Below are 18106 nucleotides of genomic sequence, written 5' to 3'. Positions count from 1 at the left end.
CGGCTCACATTGTGGCATCGATCTCTTATTCACGCCTAACCTGTCACTTTTGCCAATCTATCGACTTTGAGTTTTGCCCTATATAGATAGTCCCTTTTTTTTTTTTGGGTACTCAAATAATTGTGACAGAAAAATGGAAAACATTTCAATTCTTGGACGAAAGCAAATGAGAAGTCCTCCGACATTTCTTGACGTGACACATGTCCCTTCGCCTTTTATGCTTTGAGCACTTGTCTTCCTGTGATTGGTAAAAAAGCATGGCCCACTATCAAGGCAAGACTGATGCTTCTTTTCCAAAATCTATATAAGTTCTTCCATTTTTTATTTACTTCTGTCACACCTTCTCTTTAGAATTTTTTCCTGTCATTCTTCCGACTTTCAAGTTTTGTTGGAGTTTCATCAAAGATTACTACCTTCTTAACGACCCTTCGATTGAATTTATACAGAATCTACGACATAATTACAGCTTAATAGGGGAGAGGGGAGGACAAATTCAACAATAGCAATTTAAAGGCACAAACCACAATTTGAAGACGAGGATCATTGTTGGAGAATGAAGATGTTTGGTGAATCCTTTTACAAATGACCCTTAATTTTTTTACAAATGATTCGATTTTAGATTTTTATCCTATAATATTAACCCCCTTAAGTTTTTATTTTATATTAAACCATCACCTTGGTTGTGTGCCATAGGTGTATGGGGTTAAGCTTGACCCCTACCATGTCCCTTAAGTTTAAAACCATTACCTTGGTCGACAGTATCCAGCCGACAAGCGACCAATGATACATGTCCTGCACCAACTCTTTCGTCATCAGGTCCTCCTCAAGTCAATCCCTCTCCCAGGATTTGATCTCTAAGAGGTATGTGAGTTCCATAGTGTTGGATTTGTTCATCCACACGGCAATCATGATTTACATATTCGAATTTGTCCATAAAGATTGAAAGATTTAAGTTCATGATGAGTGTTTTTGAAGTTTTGCTTTCGTTCTTGAATTGGGATGTGTTTGATGAGTTCTTGAGATAAATTCTTTGAATTTGAGGGTTGTTTTTTAGTATATTTTTGTGTACTTATGTTGGGTATTTGAATCTAAGTGAATTGGGAAGAAATCATTTGATTCTTGGCGAATTAGGGCCAAAAATCAAAGAAGAAAATTCATCGGAGAGTTCTGGAAGGGGCTGGGGCAGCGGGCCCGAGATGCACCAGGTGGGGGCTGGGGCGGCACCTCAGCAGTGCGCTAATATCATGTCTTTGAAGTTTAGGGGCTGACACTCTTACTTTTTGCGTCAGCAATGCGCCAGGATCGCCTGCCCCCACTCATTTTCCATCGATTGTCCCGTCTGAGTCCTTTTGAAGTGTATCTTCACTCCCATTTGATTCTAACTACTCTAAACTACTTCTAAACACCTAGAAATCATTAATAGCATGAATCATAACCTTTAATTCATAATTCAAATTCAAGGTAGAGTTAAAAGTTAAGTCTTGAGAGTTCTTTCGAACATTTTGAGAAAGTCCCTTTGATTTTTTTTGAGGAATCTTTTACAATTTCAAATAACTTGTTTCAAGAATTGAGAAAGTGAGTATGAGAATGAGTATAAGGTATTCATGAGTCTACATTATCATCATGAGATCCTTTGAGTAGAGTTCAAGAAAGTCTTTGAGTTCAATGTGAATACCTTGTGATCAACTATCGATTTGAGCTAAGTTTTGAGGAAGGAAGTATTAGAATGAGAAGAGTCGTATACATGAGATCCATATTGTTATGTAGACCCTAGAGTCGAGTCGTTCATGCCCATAAATTCCACATGGACTTCATAAATTGAGCATCTTTGAGAGGAGTAGTATCTTCAAGTTCTAAGTCTTTAGTATTGAATTCCTAACCCTTTTTGAGATTATATTCCTAATCATGGGACTACTACATGTTACCCATGAAGTCCTTGAGTTGAGTTGTTCATTCCCATAATTCCGCATGAACCTTATGAGTTGAGCATTCTTGAGATGAGTAGTATCATGAAGTCCTTGACTTGAGTTGCTCATGCACATAATTTTGCATTAACCCTCTAAGTTGAACATTCTTGAAATAAGTAGTCTCACTGAAGTTCTTGAGTTCTGAGTTGTTGAGTTTCGAGTATTGAGTTCTATGTATGGTTATTGAAAACCTTTTCAGTTGTACCGTAATTTTCCTAACCTTTAGAAAAATCACTTTTGAAATGTTCTAAGTATAAAACAATTTGAGAAATACTTAAAAAGAGTCACCACTTAAATTTTTTAAAGAAATTAAGAAAACTTATAATTTTCAAAGATTTAAACAGAAAAAATCATTTGAAAATAGCAAAGAAGGTTTGGGGTTCAATTTACACTTCGAGAAGGGTTTAAGCATTCGAAGTGTCCGCTAACATGCGGTTGACCTACGACTTGACTAAAATATACTTGACTATTTTTTAGAAAAAAATAAAATTAATAATTTAACATAAAAAATAATAACTTATGATATATTTGATTAAGAAAATAGTTAAATAAATGACGCATTTTATTTCATTTCATTTTTTAGAGGAAAGGATCCAAGATGATACATTCGACTCGAAATACAAGTGATTAGATTATTAATAAAATTAAATTAATTAGAATTTATTTAATTCATTTTAAACCAATTTAATAAATTAAAACATGAAAACCATTTCTTATTAATTGACTAACCCTTTTTGAGAAAATGACTTCAGTAAGTATTTATAATAATGTTTTACATTATAAGATTAACTTTTTTAAAAAAAATAGTTAAATAAAGAATAATTTTTAAATTTTTGGAAAATTGGATCTTAAATTGTAAACAACTTGGTCAATTAGGATTTTAACAAAATTAAAATTTATTATGTCATTTTTAGAAATAATAATTCGAACCAACTTGGTAGACAAACCAAGACATTATTTTAATCTAATTAAAGATAAGTGAAAGTTTTTGACTAAAAAATATTTGAATAAGCATAAGAGTTGATAAAAATGAATTATTTTTAAAGAAAGTAACATAAAGAATATGGTTTATCTTTTGGGGAATTTAATTAAATTAAGTCGCAAATAAAAAACAAAACAAATAAATAAGTAATCACACAATTAAATAAGTTAGAAATTGAATTTGGGCCTCCTTTTTTGGGCCAATTTCGCTGTAATTTCTGGAGATTTTACTCAATCCCGTTTTTTGGTATACAGCTGATGTATATCAGTGTATATCGGCATGTATATCAGCCCTTTTCATGTACTTCTTGCTTCCGAATAACTGTATTTCGCCTTAGCCCTGTATTTTCACACTTTTCGACCTGTATAGCATTGTATATTTTGCATATTCCTCTGTAAATAACGTGTATACAGCCTGCTTTTTGGACTTCCGGGCAGCTATACATCAGTCTCCAGCCCTGCACTTCAGCTTTCATAACGAGGCAGACTCAAGAGGATTTTGGGCTTGGCCCAACTTAGGAGAAATGCAATAGGAGACGGAGTCCCAATGGACTCATGCGAGGAGGTTCATTCATGCACAACATATGATAAGAATTAGTAGGGAGAATATGAGATTTCACAAGATAATGGAGCAAATGGACATAATAATTTTAATTAGTACTCTTTTTAATAATATTGTAGGCAACAGTAAGCTCAAATTGCAAGTAAATATATTAGAAGACGGACACGTATACAAAAGGATGGCTACATAATCTATCTTAAATTCGAATTAGTAGCAGTCTAAGGACTTAACTAGTGTAAAATAAAGATAACAAATTATGAATAACATAGAGCTGCAACTGGACATGTTCAAAACAGAGAAGAAAACAAGTTCACTTAAGTTGGACAAGTGAAGAAAAGAAAAGCAATCAAGAGAAACAAAACATATTCCTAAGCTCACTGGAAAACATATGCAGAAATAACAACAATAATGATACTACTTTGGTAATTGTTGAAGTAAATCCCATGACCTCCTAATCATTTTTATGAGCTTGAACAACAAGACTAAAAGATTTACTAATGAGAACAAAGTAAGGAAAATCAGTGCTAAAACATACGAGCAACACCGAGTAGCAAATTAGCTAACTTCATAGATACAAAACTAAGCTAATGAATATAACAACCAACATATAATGCTAAAGTGACTTTGTTGATGCCTGAATCATGCCTACTGCTAAAAAAATCGCACAGGAAATCAGTACTAAAGCAAAAGCCTAAGACCAGGGGAACCAAACATTCTTAATAACAAACTCCATATCAAGTATCGAACACAACACATCATATAAAAAAAAAGAATGTTAGAGGAGGCGAAGTTACCTTTCTTGGAGCAGCGATTGAGACGACGAGCAAAGGAAGGCAGCGATTCTTCCACCGAAACACGACTCCGAAAAAACTCGGATGAACAAGACAAAAACGAGCGAAACTGATCCGATCAACTTTAAAGATTTTTGGTTTAGGTATATTTCTTCCTCTCAACACTTAGCCAACTCTTAATATTTTATTTTTTTTCCTCCTCCCTTCTTGTGACCCAAAGAGATGAATATATAGACGGAAATTAGTGGGAAACAATTGTAATTTGAATTTTGAATTGCTCTTTTCGAAGCAACCGTGGAGAGATTCAGAAATCCCTGAAAAGGGGACGTGAGGGTAGTTGGGCGTTGCAAGCGAGGAGGACGACAATTTTTCTCCGGATTTGCCGGATTGATGCGACTGGACGCTGGATTTCTGGGATTCTTGGTGTGAAGTCGGTTTGGTTTTGTAAAAGGAGAAGAAGACGCAGGGGCGGGTAGGGTCGGTTTGGTATGTATTGTGGCTGTATGTATTGTATTGTTGGATATTTTTGTTAAGAGTCTTGGAGGGTTGATGGGCTTCTTTGTATTGAAGGGTTTTGGGCTTGGTATTAAAAAGAATGTATGGGTTGTTAATTGGGTCAATGAAATCAGCCCAATTTGGTTGAAAGGTGAGCTGAAGATTGAAGTTTGGAGTTTTGGAATTGGCCAAATGTATTGTAATTGTAGCCCATTAAAATTTGAAAAGTAGCCAAATTGAGTTGATTCAGCGAATTCGGCTAAAATTAAAATAGAATGAATTAATTTAATTAATTAACGAGCTTCTTAATCTTAACGAAATATAATAATAATTTTATTACAAACTAATTAACTCAAAATATAAACCTAACTTATATATTAACTCATGGATTAAGTTAAAATATTTAAGTAAGAAATAAAATCTTTTGGAGACGATTTTCAAATATTCATAAAATATTCCAACTATATACTTAATTATGTAAACATGTATATTATTCAAAAATTATAAAAAGGCGACAAAACATTTAAAAATAACCTGCAAACTATTATTATTATTATTATTATTATTATTATTATTATTATTATTATTATTATTATTATTATTATTATTATTATTATTATTATTATTATTATTATTATTATTATTATTATTATTATTATTATTATTATTATTATTATTATTATTATTATTATTATTATTATTATTATTATTATTATTATTATTATTATTATTATTATTATTATTATTATTATTATTATTATTATTATTATTATTATTATTATTATTATTATTATTATTATTATTATTATTATTATTATTATTATTATTATTATTTTTGTAAATTTCTAAAACTAATTATTTTAAATCGCTTGAAATTGAAGAAGCTCAATGATTAATTTATATTGTGAAGGGCCAAAATTGGGTGTCAACACCTTGAATTGAGTTGTTCACGTCCATAATTCGGCATGAACCCTATTTTGAGAAGTCTTTTACAATTTTTTCTAAACTTGTTTTAAGACTTGAACAATTGAGTTTGAGAAAGATTAGAGTTGATTTCATTTTCTTTAAAATGATTTATGGGAACTAAGTATTCCCAAGAGTAAATATTTCCACATCTAAGATGAGAGGAAACACTGATTTCCAAAAGAGTTTTGAGCAATTTTGAGTACCATCTCTTTTCAGAGAAAGATTTTTGAGTAAAAATCTCAAACCACAGAAAAAGTTATGTTTTTAAACATATGAGCTAGTTATATTTTGGGAGTAGTATTGAGCACCGATATGGGAACGAGTTCAGATAACTCAAAGTCCTCATAAACCATGTAGCCAACGTGGGTAGAAATTAAAGGGTCATACTTTTTAGATTATTCCTTAATGTTTTTTAGGATAGACTAGTGTATCCACTTAGTAGTAGGTTATATATGCTGGCAAAGTATAGGACAGTTCTTGTAGCGTAGGCTCTTGTATCATCACATAGCTCATAGTGATGATTGTCGGTTAGAAAATTTCCCACACAGAGTTATATTGTATTTTTATATACAAACTGAGTTATTATTGTAGTCTTTAATACATTGAGTTGTTATCTATTGTTTTAAAATCTTTCCATATATTGCATCTTTTATTATTGCTTTATATTGAGTTGAGTATACAGAGTCGAGCATCTCATTATTGGGGTTAAGCCTTTTTTCACAGAGACTAGTATCTTATTATCGAGTTGAGCCTTATTTTACTGAGTTGAATATCTTATCATTGGGTTAAGCTCTTTTTTCTCTGAGTTGAGTTGAACTATTTTCTCCGAGTTGAGTTGAACTATGTATCTTTGAGTTGAGTTGAGTTGAGTGAGTTGAGAAGAGGTAAGTATGTTTCTTTTCCATCAGTTCAAGCATATGTTTATGATTTAGAGTTCCCCTTACATGCTCGTACATTCCATGTACTTACTTTATTTGGCCTGCATATTTTATAATGCAGATACAAGTATTCAGGGTCATCAATAGAAGCTTCGTTGATACCACTTGCAGTTCAGTAATCTTTGGTGAGCCTTATTATATTTCGGAGGACTTCACCTTTATCTTACAGTTAGTAGTTTTGAGATGTCATGGGTTTTGTCCCGACATCCTTCTGTAATAGTAGAGGCTTCATAGATAGACAAAGTTGAGTAATTTTCAATATTTATCTTCTTTGAGTTTTTTTTACAAACTCTGAGTTATCTATTGAGTATTGTTCAGATTATTTTTAAAGTTGAGTTTATTGAATTTAATTCAATTTTAAGCTTTTGTATACTTGAGTTAGTTTTCCCCTTGTATTCATCCATGATGAGGGTTCGCTTGGGGACCAGAAATGGTTCTTGAGTGCCGGCCATGTACAGGGTGTAGGATCGGGTCGTGACACTAACGGGGCATCCATTCATCAAGAATGTAGAGACCGTCTGATACATGTCCTTTACCAATAATCTTCTCTGTCATAAGATCTTGAAAAAGACAATAATCGGGAGATAAAGAGACAAAACATTGTAGGTATTTGGTAATCTTACTAACATAAATTAGATTAAAGGCAAGACTAGGTAAGCCTAGCACAGAGAACAAAGTAATAGATGAAGTGGGGTAAACGGTCCCAAATCCCTCAATGGTATAACTAGATCTGTAAGTTATGGTAACAGAGGATGGTGCTTAATGTGATCGGAATTTAGAAAAAAAATTGGGATTATCTGTTATGTAATCTATAGCACTCGAATCAATGATCCAGTTGCTTGAGAAGGAAAAGATACATTTGTTACCTAACTCAGTAAGGGCAGCGGCTGGAGTAATTTGATTCATTGATTCGTCATACTTTGTAAGTTTGGCATACTCATCGGCAGAGATTGTAACAGTTGAGGGTGAATTAGAAGTGGCAGAAATAGTATCAGTCCAAATCTGTTGGTTGTGAATCTATAATTTTTTACAATTTCGCTTCATGTGCCCAAAATCCTTACATTATCGACAAGTATTGTCATTGTTCCATCTCCCAGCATATATCATTATCTTCTCCGTTGTTATTGTTCCATTTCCCAGCATTATTGTTGTTGTTCCAACTTCCTACATCATCGTTATGATTCCATTTCCTTGCATCATTGTTGTTATTCTATCTCAGTGCATTATTTCTTTCTATTGGGATAAGGAAAGAAAGATAAACAAAAGTTAGATCAATTTGTTAGATCGAGAAAGATTTTGATAATTGACAAATAGAGGAACAGATGAAAGGAACCGGTTGCGCCGAGATGTTCCTTTCAGACCAAATCCGACTGGGATAAGGAGAACGTCAACCACGTGAATTAGAAGTTATAAATCGGTGAAAGAGTTGCTTTTTCGACAAGAAACCAGTGCTAAAAGGTTTCCTTTCATAAATAAATCCTTGTGAAATAGGAGCATAAGCAAAGAAGGAAGTATAATGACGTGAATGTGGTTTCAAATCTGGAATGAAGTAGGAAGCATGATCAGATGAGGAAATCAAGTTCAAGTCAAATAAGGAGAACAATGAAGATAGTCGAGTTCAACTTGAAGAAGGAAGACTGTGCGGAGTTCAAATCTATAAATAGGGAAATATTTTCGTCAGAGAAAATTGTGCACTTAAACAGAGAGTTACAAGAAGAATACAATCAAATAGAGGGAGGTCATATTTGAGTGATTTTTGATTACGAAGTGTAGCCAATGCACGGAAACAAGAATTGAAGAACTGATTCATAGTCTTATGTTTTATAGTTCTTAAGTAAAGTTTGCGTGTATTGAGTTTATATCGAGTTGTATCTTTAATTCTTTCTAGATCCAGTGAAGTATAAACTGGAGTAGGAATAGAGTCTTCAAGTTAGGGAAACTTAAAGACTTCGGAACATAAACCTTGGGGGGTTTGTGTTTGGAGTTTAGGAATTAGAGTTAGTTCCTAGGATTGCAAGAGTTGTAATTTGAATTCATAACTTGAAGCGGGGTCGACGATCTAGTTGGTTGTTGGCATCTAGGAATTATAGTTATAATTCCTTAGGTTACATAAGTTTGTAATCTTTTGTTGAGGCTTCAGAGTTTAATGAAGTGGAGTTAAATCCTACTGAGGTGTAGGTCGTAGTTTTTACCCTTTATGAGTCAGGGTTTTCCGCAATAAAATATTGTGTTATTATTTTATTTGCTTTACATAATGTAACTGATGTTATCTGCAAAGGAACATATATAATATACTTGTTCCTTAGGCAAATCTGGGGATCAGTATTCCAACAATTGGTATCAGAGCGGGTTATCTTTGTAGAGTCTAATAACTCAAGATAAGATCACTATGAATTATGCACCTCCTCTTGGACACGATGAAGGTCAACACATCAATATACCACCACTATTCAATGGACAGTACTACGCATGGTGGAAGGCGAGAATGGAGGATTTTCTACAAGCCCATGACAATGAATTATGGATGAGAGTTACGGATGGTCCTCTTATTCCTATGATGAAGGATGATGAAGGGAAAGTCATTCCAAAGCCCAAGGCTCAATATGAAGAAGTTGATTATAGAATGCTCGCAAAGAATGCTAAAGCTAAGTGTATCCGTGTATGTGGACTTGGACCTGACGAGTTCAATCGTATCTCTAGTTGTACTACAGCGAAACAAATTTGGGACACTATAGTCAATGCACATGAAAGAACTCCCTAAGTAAGAAAATTTAGAATTGCAAGACTATCCACTGAATATGAAGCATTTAAGATGGATAGTGGTGAATCACTTCAAGATATGATTACTAGATTCACTACTATTGTGAATGAACTGGTGTCTTTGGGAAAAATATATACTACTGAGGAACAGGTTGATAAAGTGTTGAGGACTCTACCTAGTCGTGGGAGATCAAGGTCACTGCAATTAGAGAAGCAAAGGATTTGACAACCATGAGCTTGGATGAACTTGTAGGAAATCTAAAGACTTACGATATGAATGTTGATAACACAAAAATGAGTAATAGAAGCAAAGCTATGATTTTTTCTTTCAAGGAAACTGAGAGTGATGAATCTGATCTGGATGATGAGGACGTAGCCGTGATCAACAAAAAACCTCAGAAAGTTCCTCAAGAAAGGTGGAAGCTATGTATGCTGCTTGGGGAACATGTTCAAACAACTCAATTAAAGATGATACAGAAGATGTTGCTTTGATGGCCATGGAGGACTCTAAATGAGACATTGATCAAAGGGAGGCAAATCTTCTTGACCTTCAAAATAAACTAGAATGTTTTTCTAAGAAAAAAATATTTTCCCTTATTCTAACTCTCATAGATAATTTTCAAGAGTTGAATGAAAATAAAGATCAGTTATTGACTTCCTTGACCAGTTTAAAATTTGAATATATTGATCTTGAAAAGATTAATTCTGATCTTAAGAAAGAAAATCAATTCCTAAAGGAACAGGTACAACAACTTGATTCATGCACTTTTGGCTCTCAAATCTGAAATTTTGAAACAAAGTGTTACTGGGAATGGGAAAGAAAAAATTAGTGGTGACCAAATCAGATGTGACCAAGATCTAAAGAGGTTAAAAGATTGAACTATTTTCTGAAAGGGAAAAATCTAGAAGAATAAATCTTGACCTGGCTAGAACTAAGTATAAGCTTGAGAGGGCAAACAAATGGACTTTGTCCTCAATGATTGTGACTCAGCTCAGTAATAGAACACATAACACTAAAGCTGGAATAGGTTTTGTTAAAGAAGTCCCTAAGAAAACCTCTTCTTTGTGCACACATTGTGGTAGTATTGGTCATTCAAGGGGTACCTGCCCAATAGTTATAACTCACATGAATAAAAACTTCAAAGTTGTCTCAAATAGAAAAATCAACCATGTTAAAAGAAATGAATCATGTCAAAGGAACAGGTTGGGGCAAAAGAAATTTTTTTAAAATGTTTTACCAATATGGATCAATAGAGATCTTATTCATCCTTTTTATCAATATAAAAGACCCAAGCTAGTTTGGGTTCCTAAATCTAACCTTTGAATTTGCAGGAAAAGTGAGAGGAAGCAAGCAACATTCTATATGAACACCTGTTGCTCGAGACACATGATTGAAACTAGCAGAAATTCCTCTCACCTGCAGAAAAAAAGGATGGAATAGTAGTTTTTGTGGTGAAAATTCTTTTTGGTCAAATCAAAGAAGTTGGAAAAGTAGGTAAGACTAAAGAAACACTTTTAAAGGAACATGTTGGAACTTGGGGATAATTAAAATCACATGAGTATCCCTCAGTGCCTAATGAACATTGCGCATAATTCCTTCTAATCATGAATTTTATGCTCAGTCTTGTACATTTAGTTGTATGTTTCTATAACACTTTTAAAGCCAAGCTACTCATGCACTATAACATTGTATTTGCATCTGTCACAGGAGAGAGGCTTAGTAAAATTGGAGCAAAAATTCAGCAATTTTCCAGAGATCTAAGGTATGTGCACTACAATTATTCATAATTAAATATAAAATCAATGCACATGTACCTGTTCCCTCCACTTGTCCCAAAAGATATATTCATGTCCTCAATACTACTAAACAAACATTTTCTTATAAAGCCTATTTAAAGCCTTATCCTAGTGTGTCTCTACAACTCACACCCTTCTCTTCCATAAACTTCTTAACCAAGAAATCCTCTTTTTCTAAAATTGTGGAATAAAGTGTTCTTCAAGAAACATGTCTATGCTTGATTAATTACAATTTATGTTTCTTAATGACATTCTTGGAGATTCTAAGTGTGATGGTCTATATAATGTTTTGGATGAGATGACTTCGGTGGACGACACCTCTACTTTGGTTCCTTATAAAATATAGGTTGTGGTGTAGAAAGTAGGTTGTGCTGGTTCTTAGGGGGAATCTGTATTGGGTGTGTCTAAAATTACTTAGGAAGTTTTTGAGGATGTACCTTGTGAGGGGGACTATTTTGGGGACCCTATAGTCGAACAAAATTCAGTTGTTAGGCTCAACTTGGGTGCATCTAGTGAGTCCATAGTTTAAGACTTAAATTTGTAATCTTATATGAACTCTCTCAAATTATCATTAAATGGAATTAAAAAAATAATAATAGATCAGTCGAATTGCAATATAAATATGAAAAAAAAGAGCCTAATATGCTCACCTATATCCTATTTCTCTTCTAGCTGGCGGGGGAATCAATGGGAGACCCCTCTATCGAACCTAGTTCTTCTATTGGGATCCATATAAACTGAGATTTAGGGTTGATGTAAAAAATTATTATAGTTGGTGTTGCATCTGATAGTACTATGTATGGGGAATAGGTTGGAAGAACATGTTCCTCTACAAATGATGTTGAAGAAATTTTTTTCTCTTACTGACTCTAATTAAATTACAGATGAGGAGATTATGGCCAAAGAAAAAAATGCAAAGATAAATCTCAATAAAAACGACCAAAGAAGCAAGTCAAGAAATATGTTCCTCCTAAGATTATGTTAAGTCAAAGCTGGTCAATCTGACTATCGGTAGTAAATAAAATGACTATGGATAACCTTCCTTTGAATCTCTTGGATAAGAAGACACTCTTGATGTTCGTACATTTAGAGTTGTGAACTTTGGGAAGCAAACAGTGCTCTTAGGCAAGGTGATTACTGATTTTTGGGGTTAGAGATGAGTGAACTATTGTTTCCCCGAAGGGCACAGGATTGATTGAACCAGTTCCTTAAAGGTGATACAAAAAAAAAACTGAAATTAAAGTCATATGTATCACTCACCAAAATGTCATGGACTAGCTGCATATGAACTATGATCTTGAACATGTATGTCTGCTAAAGAAAAATAAAACACAAAGCTCAAGGCTGAGCTTGCATAGACCAAGGCTACCTTTGAAATTGAGAAGACTACTAATTTTATTAATCCAAAAGATGGTTTTTGTGCTACTGAAAAAGGACTTTTATTTACCCTCTCATGCCCGATCTTGTGATATTGCCTAGCCACTTTAGACTTTGACCTTCCAAATTTTCCCTCATCACAAGTGCTTAATTCTATCTTTAATTTTGATTACATTTGTGGTGTATATGTTTTTTGATTAATGCTAATGTTGGGTTTGAGTTTCAGGTTCATGTCTATCTCCTATGTTTGTGTAAATGCTTTGGTAGAGCTAACTGAGTTCTTGATTTTTAAGTGTTTGTGTAGGTGATACCCTCAGTGGCCATGAGTATCGAATTTGCTTCTCTTAGTGTGGTGTATGCCTTCACGGTGTTTTATGGTGTCAAAAGGGGGAAGTGCATGCTTGTGTAATATTTATAACCCAATTGGTCTAACTTGATCCTCTAATGTGTTTGCTTTGTGTGTTGTGCTTTAAGAAACTGACATAACACAAATTGATCTATTCATACAAGAAGCAATGATTTGTCATTGTCAAAAAGGGGGAATTTGTTAGATCGAGAAAGAATTTGATAATTGACAAATAGAGGAACAGATGAAAGGAACCGATTTCGTCTACATGTTCCTTTCACACCGAATCCGACTGGGATAAGGAGAACGTCAACCGCACGAATTAGAAGTTATAAAGCGGTGAAAGCGTTGCCTTTTTTACAAGAAACCAATGCTAAAAGGTTTCCTTTCATAAATAAATCCTTATGAAGTAGGAAGCATAAGCAAAAAAAGAAGTATAATGATGTGAATGTGGTTTCTGGAATGAAGTAGGAAGCATGATCAGACGAGGAAATCAAGTTCAAGTCAAATAAGGAGAACAAAGAAGATAGTCAAGTTCAACTTGAAGAAGGAAGACTGTAAGGAGTTCAAATCTATAAATAGGGCAATGTTTTCGTCGGAGAAAATTGCGCACTTAAACAGAGAGTTACAAGAAGAATACAATCAAATAGAGGGAGTTCATAATTGAGTGATTTCTGATTACGAAGTGTAGTCAACACAAGGAAATAAGAATTGAAGAACTGATTCGTAGTCTTATGTTTTATAGTTCTTAAGTCAAGTTTACATGTATTGAGTTTTTATCGAGTTGGATCTTTAATTCTTTCTAGATCCAGTGAAGTATAAACTGGAGTAGGAATAGAGTCTTCAAGTTGGAGAGACCGAAAGACTTGGGAACATAAACCTTGGGGGGTTTGTGTTGGAGTTTAGGAATTAGAGTTAGTTCCTAGGATTGCAAGAGTTGTAATCTGAATTCATAACTTGAAGTGGGGTCGATGATCTAGTTGGTTGTTGGCTTCTAGGAATTAAAGTTTATAATTCCTTAGGTTACATAAGTTTGTAATCTTTTGTTCAGGCTCAGAGTTAAATGAAGTGGAGTTAAATCCTACTGAGGTGTAGGTCGTGGTTTTTACCCTTTATGAGCCGGGGTTTTCCGCGATAAAATATTGTGTCATTATTTTATTTGCTTTACATAACGTAACTGCTGTAATCTGCAAAGGAACATATAGAATATACATGTTCCTTAGGCAAATCTTGGGGTCAGTATTCCAACACTACTGTTCCTCCTCTTCCTCCTCCTCCTCCTCCTTTTGCAACAAGCACATTGGTCTACTGATTAGATGAAGTATTCTCTGTGCAGGACACCCCACTGAAAACATCCTTGAGAGAAGTGATCTCAGAACTGAAGATAATCTGTGATTTAGCAGTCTCAAACTTAGAGGAGAGTCCAGCTAAAAAACTCATTATCGCCATTTGTTCCCTCTAAGCTTGATGCAGCTTGATATCACTAATGAATGGCAGAAGCACATTTAGTTCTTCGTAGGTTTTCTTGAACTCCATGAAGTAATGTAGTGATTGACTTAGCATCCTTCTCAGAACAATAGAAAGCCTTACAAATATCATAAATTTGAAATAAATTACCTTTGCCAGAATATAAATACTCAAAATAATCCATTAATTCCTTCATAAACTCACTGTGATTAACAAAACCAACTACTTCATTATCAATAGAGTTTATGATTTGCAAGATAGTCTAGGATCATCTGTAAGCCAAACCTTTTTAGCATCATATCTTGGAAAAGATGGACATCTTTATCAACCCTACGCAGTAGACCTTGATTTTTCTACTCCACTCAAAATAATTATACTCATTCAGTTTAGAATCTATAACATTGGATAATGCTAGAACAATTCCAGTCATGACAGATTTTTCCTTGGACATTTTAACTAATGTTTAGCCAAGAAATTAATTACGAAGAGCAAAGGATCAAGAAATGGTCACCAAACTATCGATAAAAGCAATTAATCGACACCAGAACTGAACCAAGTTGTCAGAGAAGCAAAGACAAAAACAAAGCTAGACATAGATTTAAAACCATAAAACAATCTGGAATGTGTTGGAACTGATGAGACAATGCTGGGACAACAAGTACAGATATACTCTGCCAAACCCAAGAAGCCGAAACCTTTTCCCAAGATTCTGGGAAAAGTTTCAAATTTTTTGAACCAAAACCTTGAGCTCTAGTGACTCTGATGCCATATAATTTAACAGAAGTTTTTATTGCTTTATATCAGGCATTATATGTATATATACACTAGCAAGTAGCTCTACCAAAGGTAAGAAAATATCCTACAAATTTCTCATATGATTCTTACAGATCTCTATGATTCAGCTTGCTATATAAGATAATATAATATTTACAATATTCTGTTGCATAAACTAAAAGTTACTTTAATTCTGCATAAATGGAAATATGTATTCATGTGGATTGTTACTTGACATCTTTTTTTGAATTAAAATACAGAGTGCATACTATATACAATCAACTATTCAAATGATGTGTGTCTTTGATACATACATGGAGATAGTTTATGTAGAAAGAAAAAAAAACTGATAATGGAAGTGTGACTTTGACCATTACTTTATTTTTTTGAAAATAGATGTCCAATTTTACTGTCAATAGTTATTAATAAACTGGACCTTCACCAATAAGATGAAACAAAATTTCAAGTAATCAACCAATTGAACTATTAAGATTTATTCTCTTAAATCCATATTAACTGAATTGTTAGAAAAAAAATTTGTAGTTCAAAATAAGTGATTTTTTCAAAGTTCAAGATAATTGTTAGTAGGATTTTTGTTTCCATATTTATCCTTTCTTTTAATGATGTTATTAACTACTTTACACTTTTTAAGAGAATAGTTTAGGAATAATAATAAAAAAATAGTTTTTAATATTTGTCCTTAAATATTTTTGTTTAAGAGGAGAGTTATATCCTAACAATTCACTTAATTATGTATAGACTAGAGGAAGTACCATTCATTTCATCAATACATTTGTCAAAATATTGAATTAATTATATTCAAAGAATGATACAATATAATTACTCTTTTAATTATTGCTCGTTAAGGAATGTGACAGGTGTGTACCAACTCACACATGAAGCGAGTATAAAAGCTTTTGAATACTAAAAAAAAACTTATTACAGCCTTCATATTTCACAAGGTTTTAGGGTTTTGATTTTTCTTTTTCCTTGCTTTTGAATTTTAAATTTTTCGTGTTCGTCTAGGATTAGAAAGAGAACGAGTTTAGTCAAGTCCTTAATCTCTCAGGTATGTTCTCAAATTCAATCAGAGCTTTCTCTTAATTGATATACTTGTCCTCAATATATATGATAGTTATTTATACTTAAAAAATAATGTTTTTTCTTGAAGTAGGTAAATATACTCATTTGTGTTAGAAGCCTTTTATCGTCTTTTTTACTCCATGTAAATTTCATGTTCTCCTTGATTGTATCGATGGTATTAGAGTCATCCATCACCCATCATGCCATGGAGGCGCCTAACCACCTAACTCAAAAAGGACTACCTGGGAAAAAGCTACCTACTTGTGGTAGAGTGAAAGCTAGTCGTCGAGGCTTTCCCACCTTAATTGTAGCTTTTGGGTTGTGGTTGAGTGGTTTTAGAGTTTTAAAATTTATTTCTATATATATATATATGGTCCAACTTTTCATTTTCTTTGTAGAATAAAATGTAACTGGAATGTATCAAGTGTCGGTAGCTATTATAAACAGGTAATCTGGAGTTGGTAGTTGCAAGCAATTATAGCATTGGCTGATAGAGATTTAGAAAATAAATTTTGAGATAAATACTAGAATGTACACCTAAGATTTTAATATATGATCTAAAACAGATTTTGAACCCCATTGTCCACTACACTGGTATCTTCCCTTTTGCCAAGGGGATTCAACAATTTACACATAACTAGAAAGATTAGGTTTGTCATAATTGCACAATATAATTTTTCAGTGAAGGGGATCCAATTAACTACATTGCCAGTAACTAGTTCCGCCACTAAATAAAAGTGCAAACTCTAACTACCTATTCTAAATGGAACTGTCTCCTATAAATAGAAAGTTTAATTAAATATATAGTTGAGCTGATTGTTTTCTTCTAAAATTAGGGGTGAAGTAAATTCAAAACATAGTATTAATGGGGGAAACTGATAAAGTGTTGTATAAATTCAAATGTTTATGCAAGCATGTTGCATTATACACAAGCATTCTGCTGGTCAGGTTGCCAATACTTGTAGTTCTTACATTATATTTATTACAGCCAAAAACAGTTTCCTTTCTGATGTGGACTTCTGATATTTGTTTTTTATTTTTCATGGTTTCAGACTTTCATTGGTATCAACAGAGTTAGAGATTTCCATCTAAATGTCAGGCAAGGAGGAGGTTGGGGAGAGTCTTGCACTTGTTGTATATAATGGGAGTGCATCTAGAATCATTGAAGCTGGGCTTCAACTTTATCCAGTTTCTGAGTATGAATCTGGTGAAGGTTTACCATATGCGCCTGTGGATTGGCCAAATGTTGGTGATAAGTGGGGCTGGAGGACAGGGAAAAGAGCTACAAATTCAGGCACCTTCAAAGATAGATATTTGTATCTTCCAGAGCGTTTTCAGGCACCGAAAGATGGAAAGAAAAATGCTTTCCGAAGTAAGACTTCAGTTAAAAAGTATGTCCAATCTAAGTATCCTGGTATGGATATCGACCAATCTTTGCCTCATTCAGTTGGATGATTCCTTCAAAGCAGTCGCCAAACTCAAAAGGTTAGCTTCCACAAGCTCTTCGGTATATAGTATGTAGAGATTTATTACAGTTGTTTGTATCAATTAAAAGAAACAACACTTACCACATGGCTCACTGTGTATACTAAATTTCCAAATAAATTTAATGCACTTGGAACAATAGTTGTGTGTAAGGACAAATTCTAAATCACCTGTCTCACCCCTTGGCCTTTACATATGTATCCTTGTCCATGGACTTTGTTAAATCTCTAATCTTTACAGAGTACTTTATTTGTTTCCTTTTCTGTCAAATGTGAATGTTATCATACCAGTTACAAGTACTTGCAATTTACCAAACA

General features: G+C 33.5%; 1 protein-coding gene across 1 annotated transcript; it reads left to right on the top strand.

Annotated features, from left to right (window-relative positions):
* Positions 1 to 17396: 17396 nt before the first annotated feature.
* LOC107062409 (uncharacterized) lies at positions 17397 to 17759 on the top strand. Its single transcript, XM_015313015.1, has one exon. The coding sequence runs from the start codon at positions 17397 to 17399 to the stop codon at positions 17757 to 17759; it is 363 nt and encodes a 120-aa protein (XP_015168501.1).
* Positions 17760 to 18106: the final 347 nt, after the last annotated feature.

This window comes from Solanum tuberosum, unplaced genomic scaffold (genome assembly GCF_000226075.1).
Source record: "Solanum tuberosum cultivar DM 1-3 516 R44 unplaced genomic scaffold, SolTub_3.0 scf00227, whole genome shotgun sequence".
Classification (NCBI taxonomy): domain Eukaryota; kingdom Viridiplantae; phylum Streptophyta; class Magnoliopsida; order Solanales; family Solanaceae; genus Solanum; species Solanum tuberosum.
The sequence above is the reverse complement of the archived record's forward strand: the minus strand, read 5'-3'. Positions and strand labels throughout refer to the sequence as shown.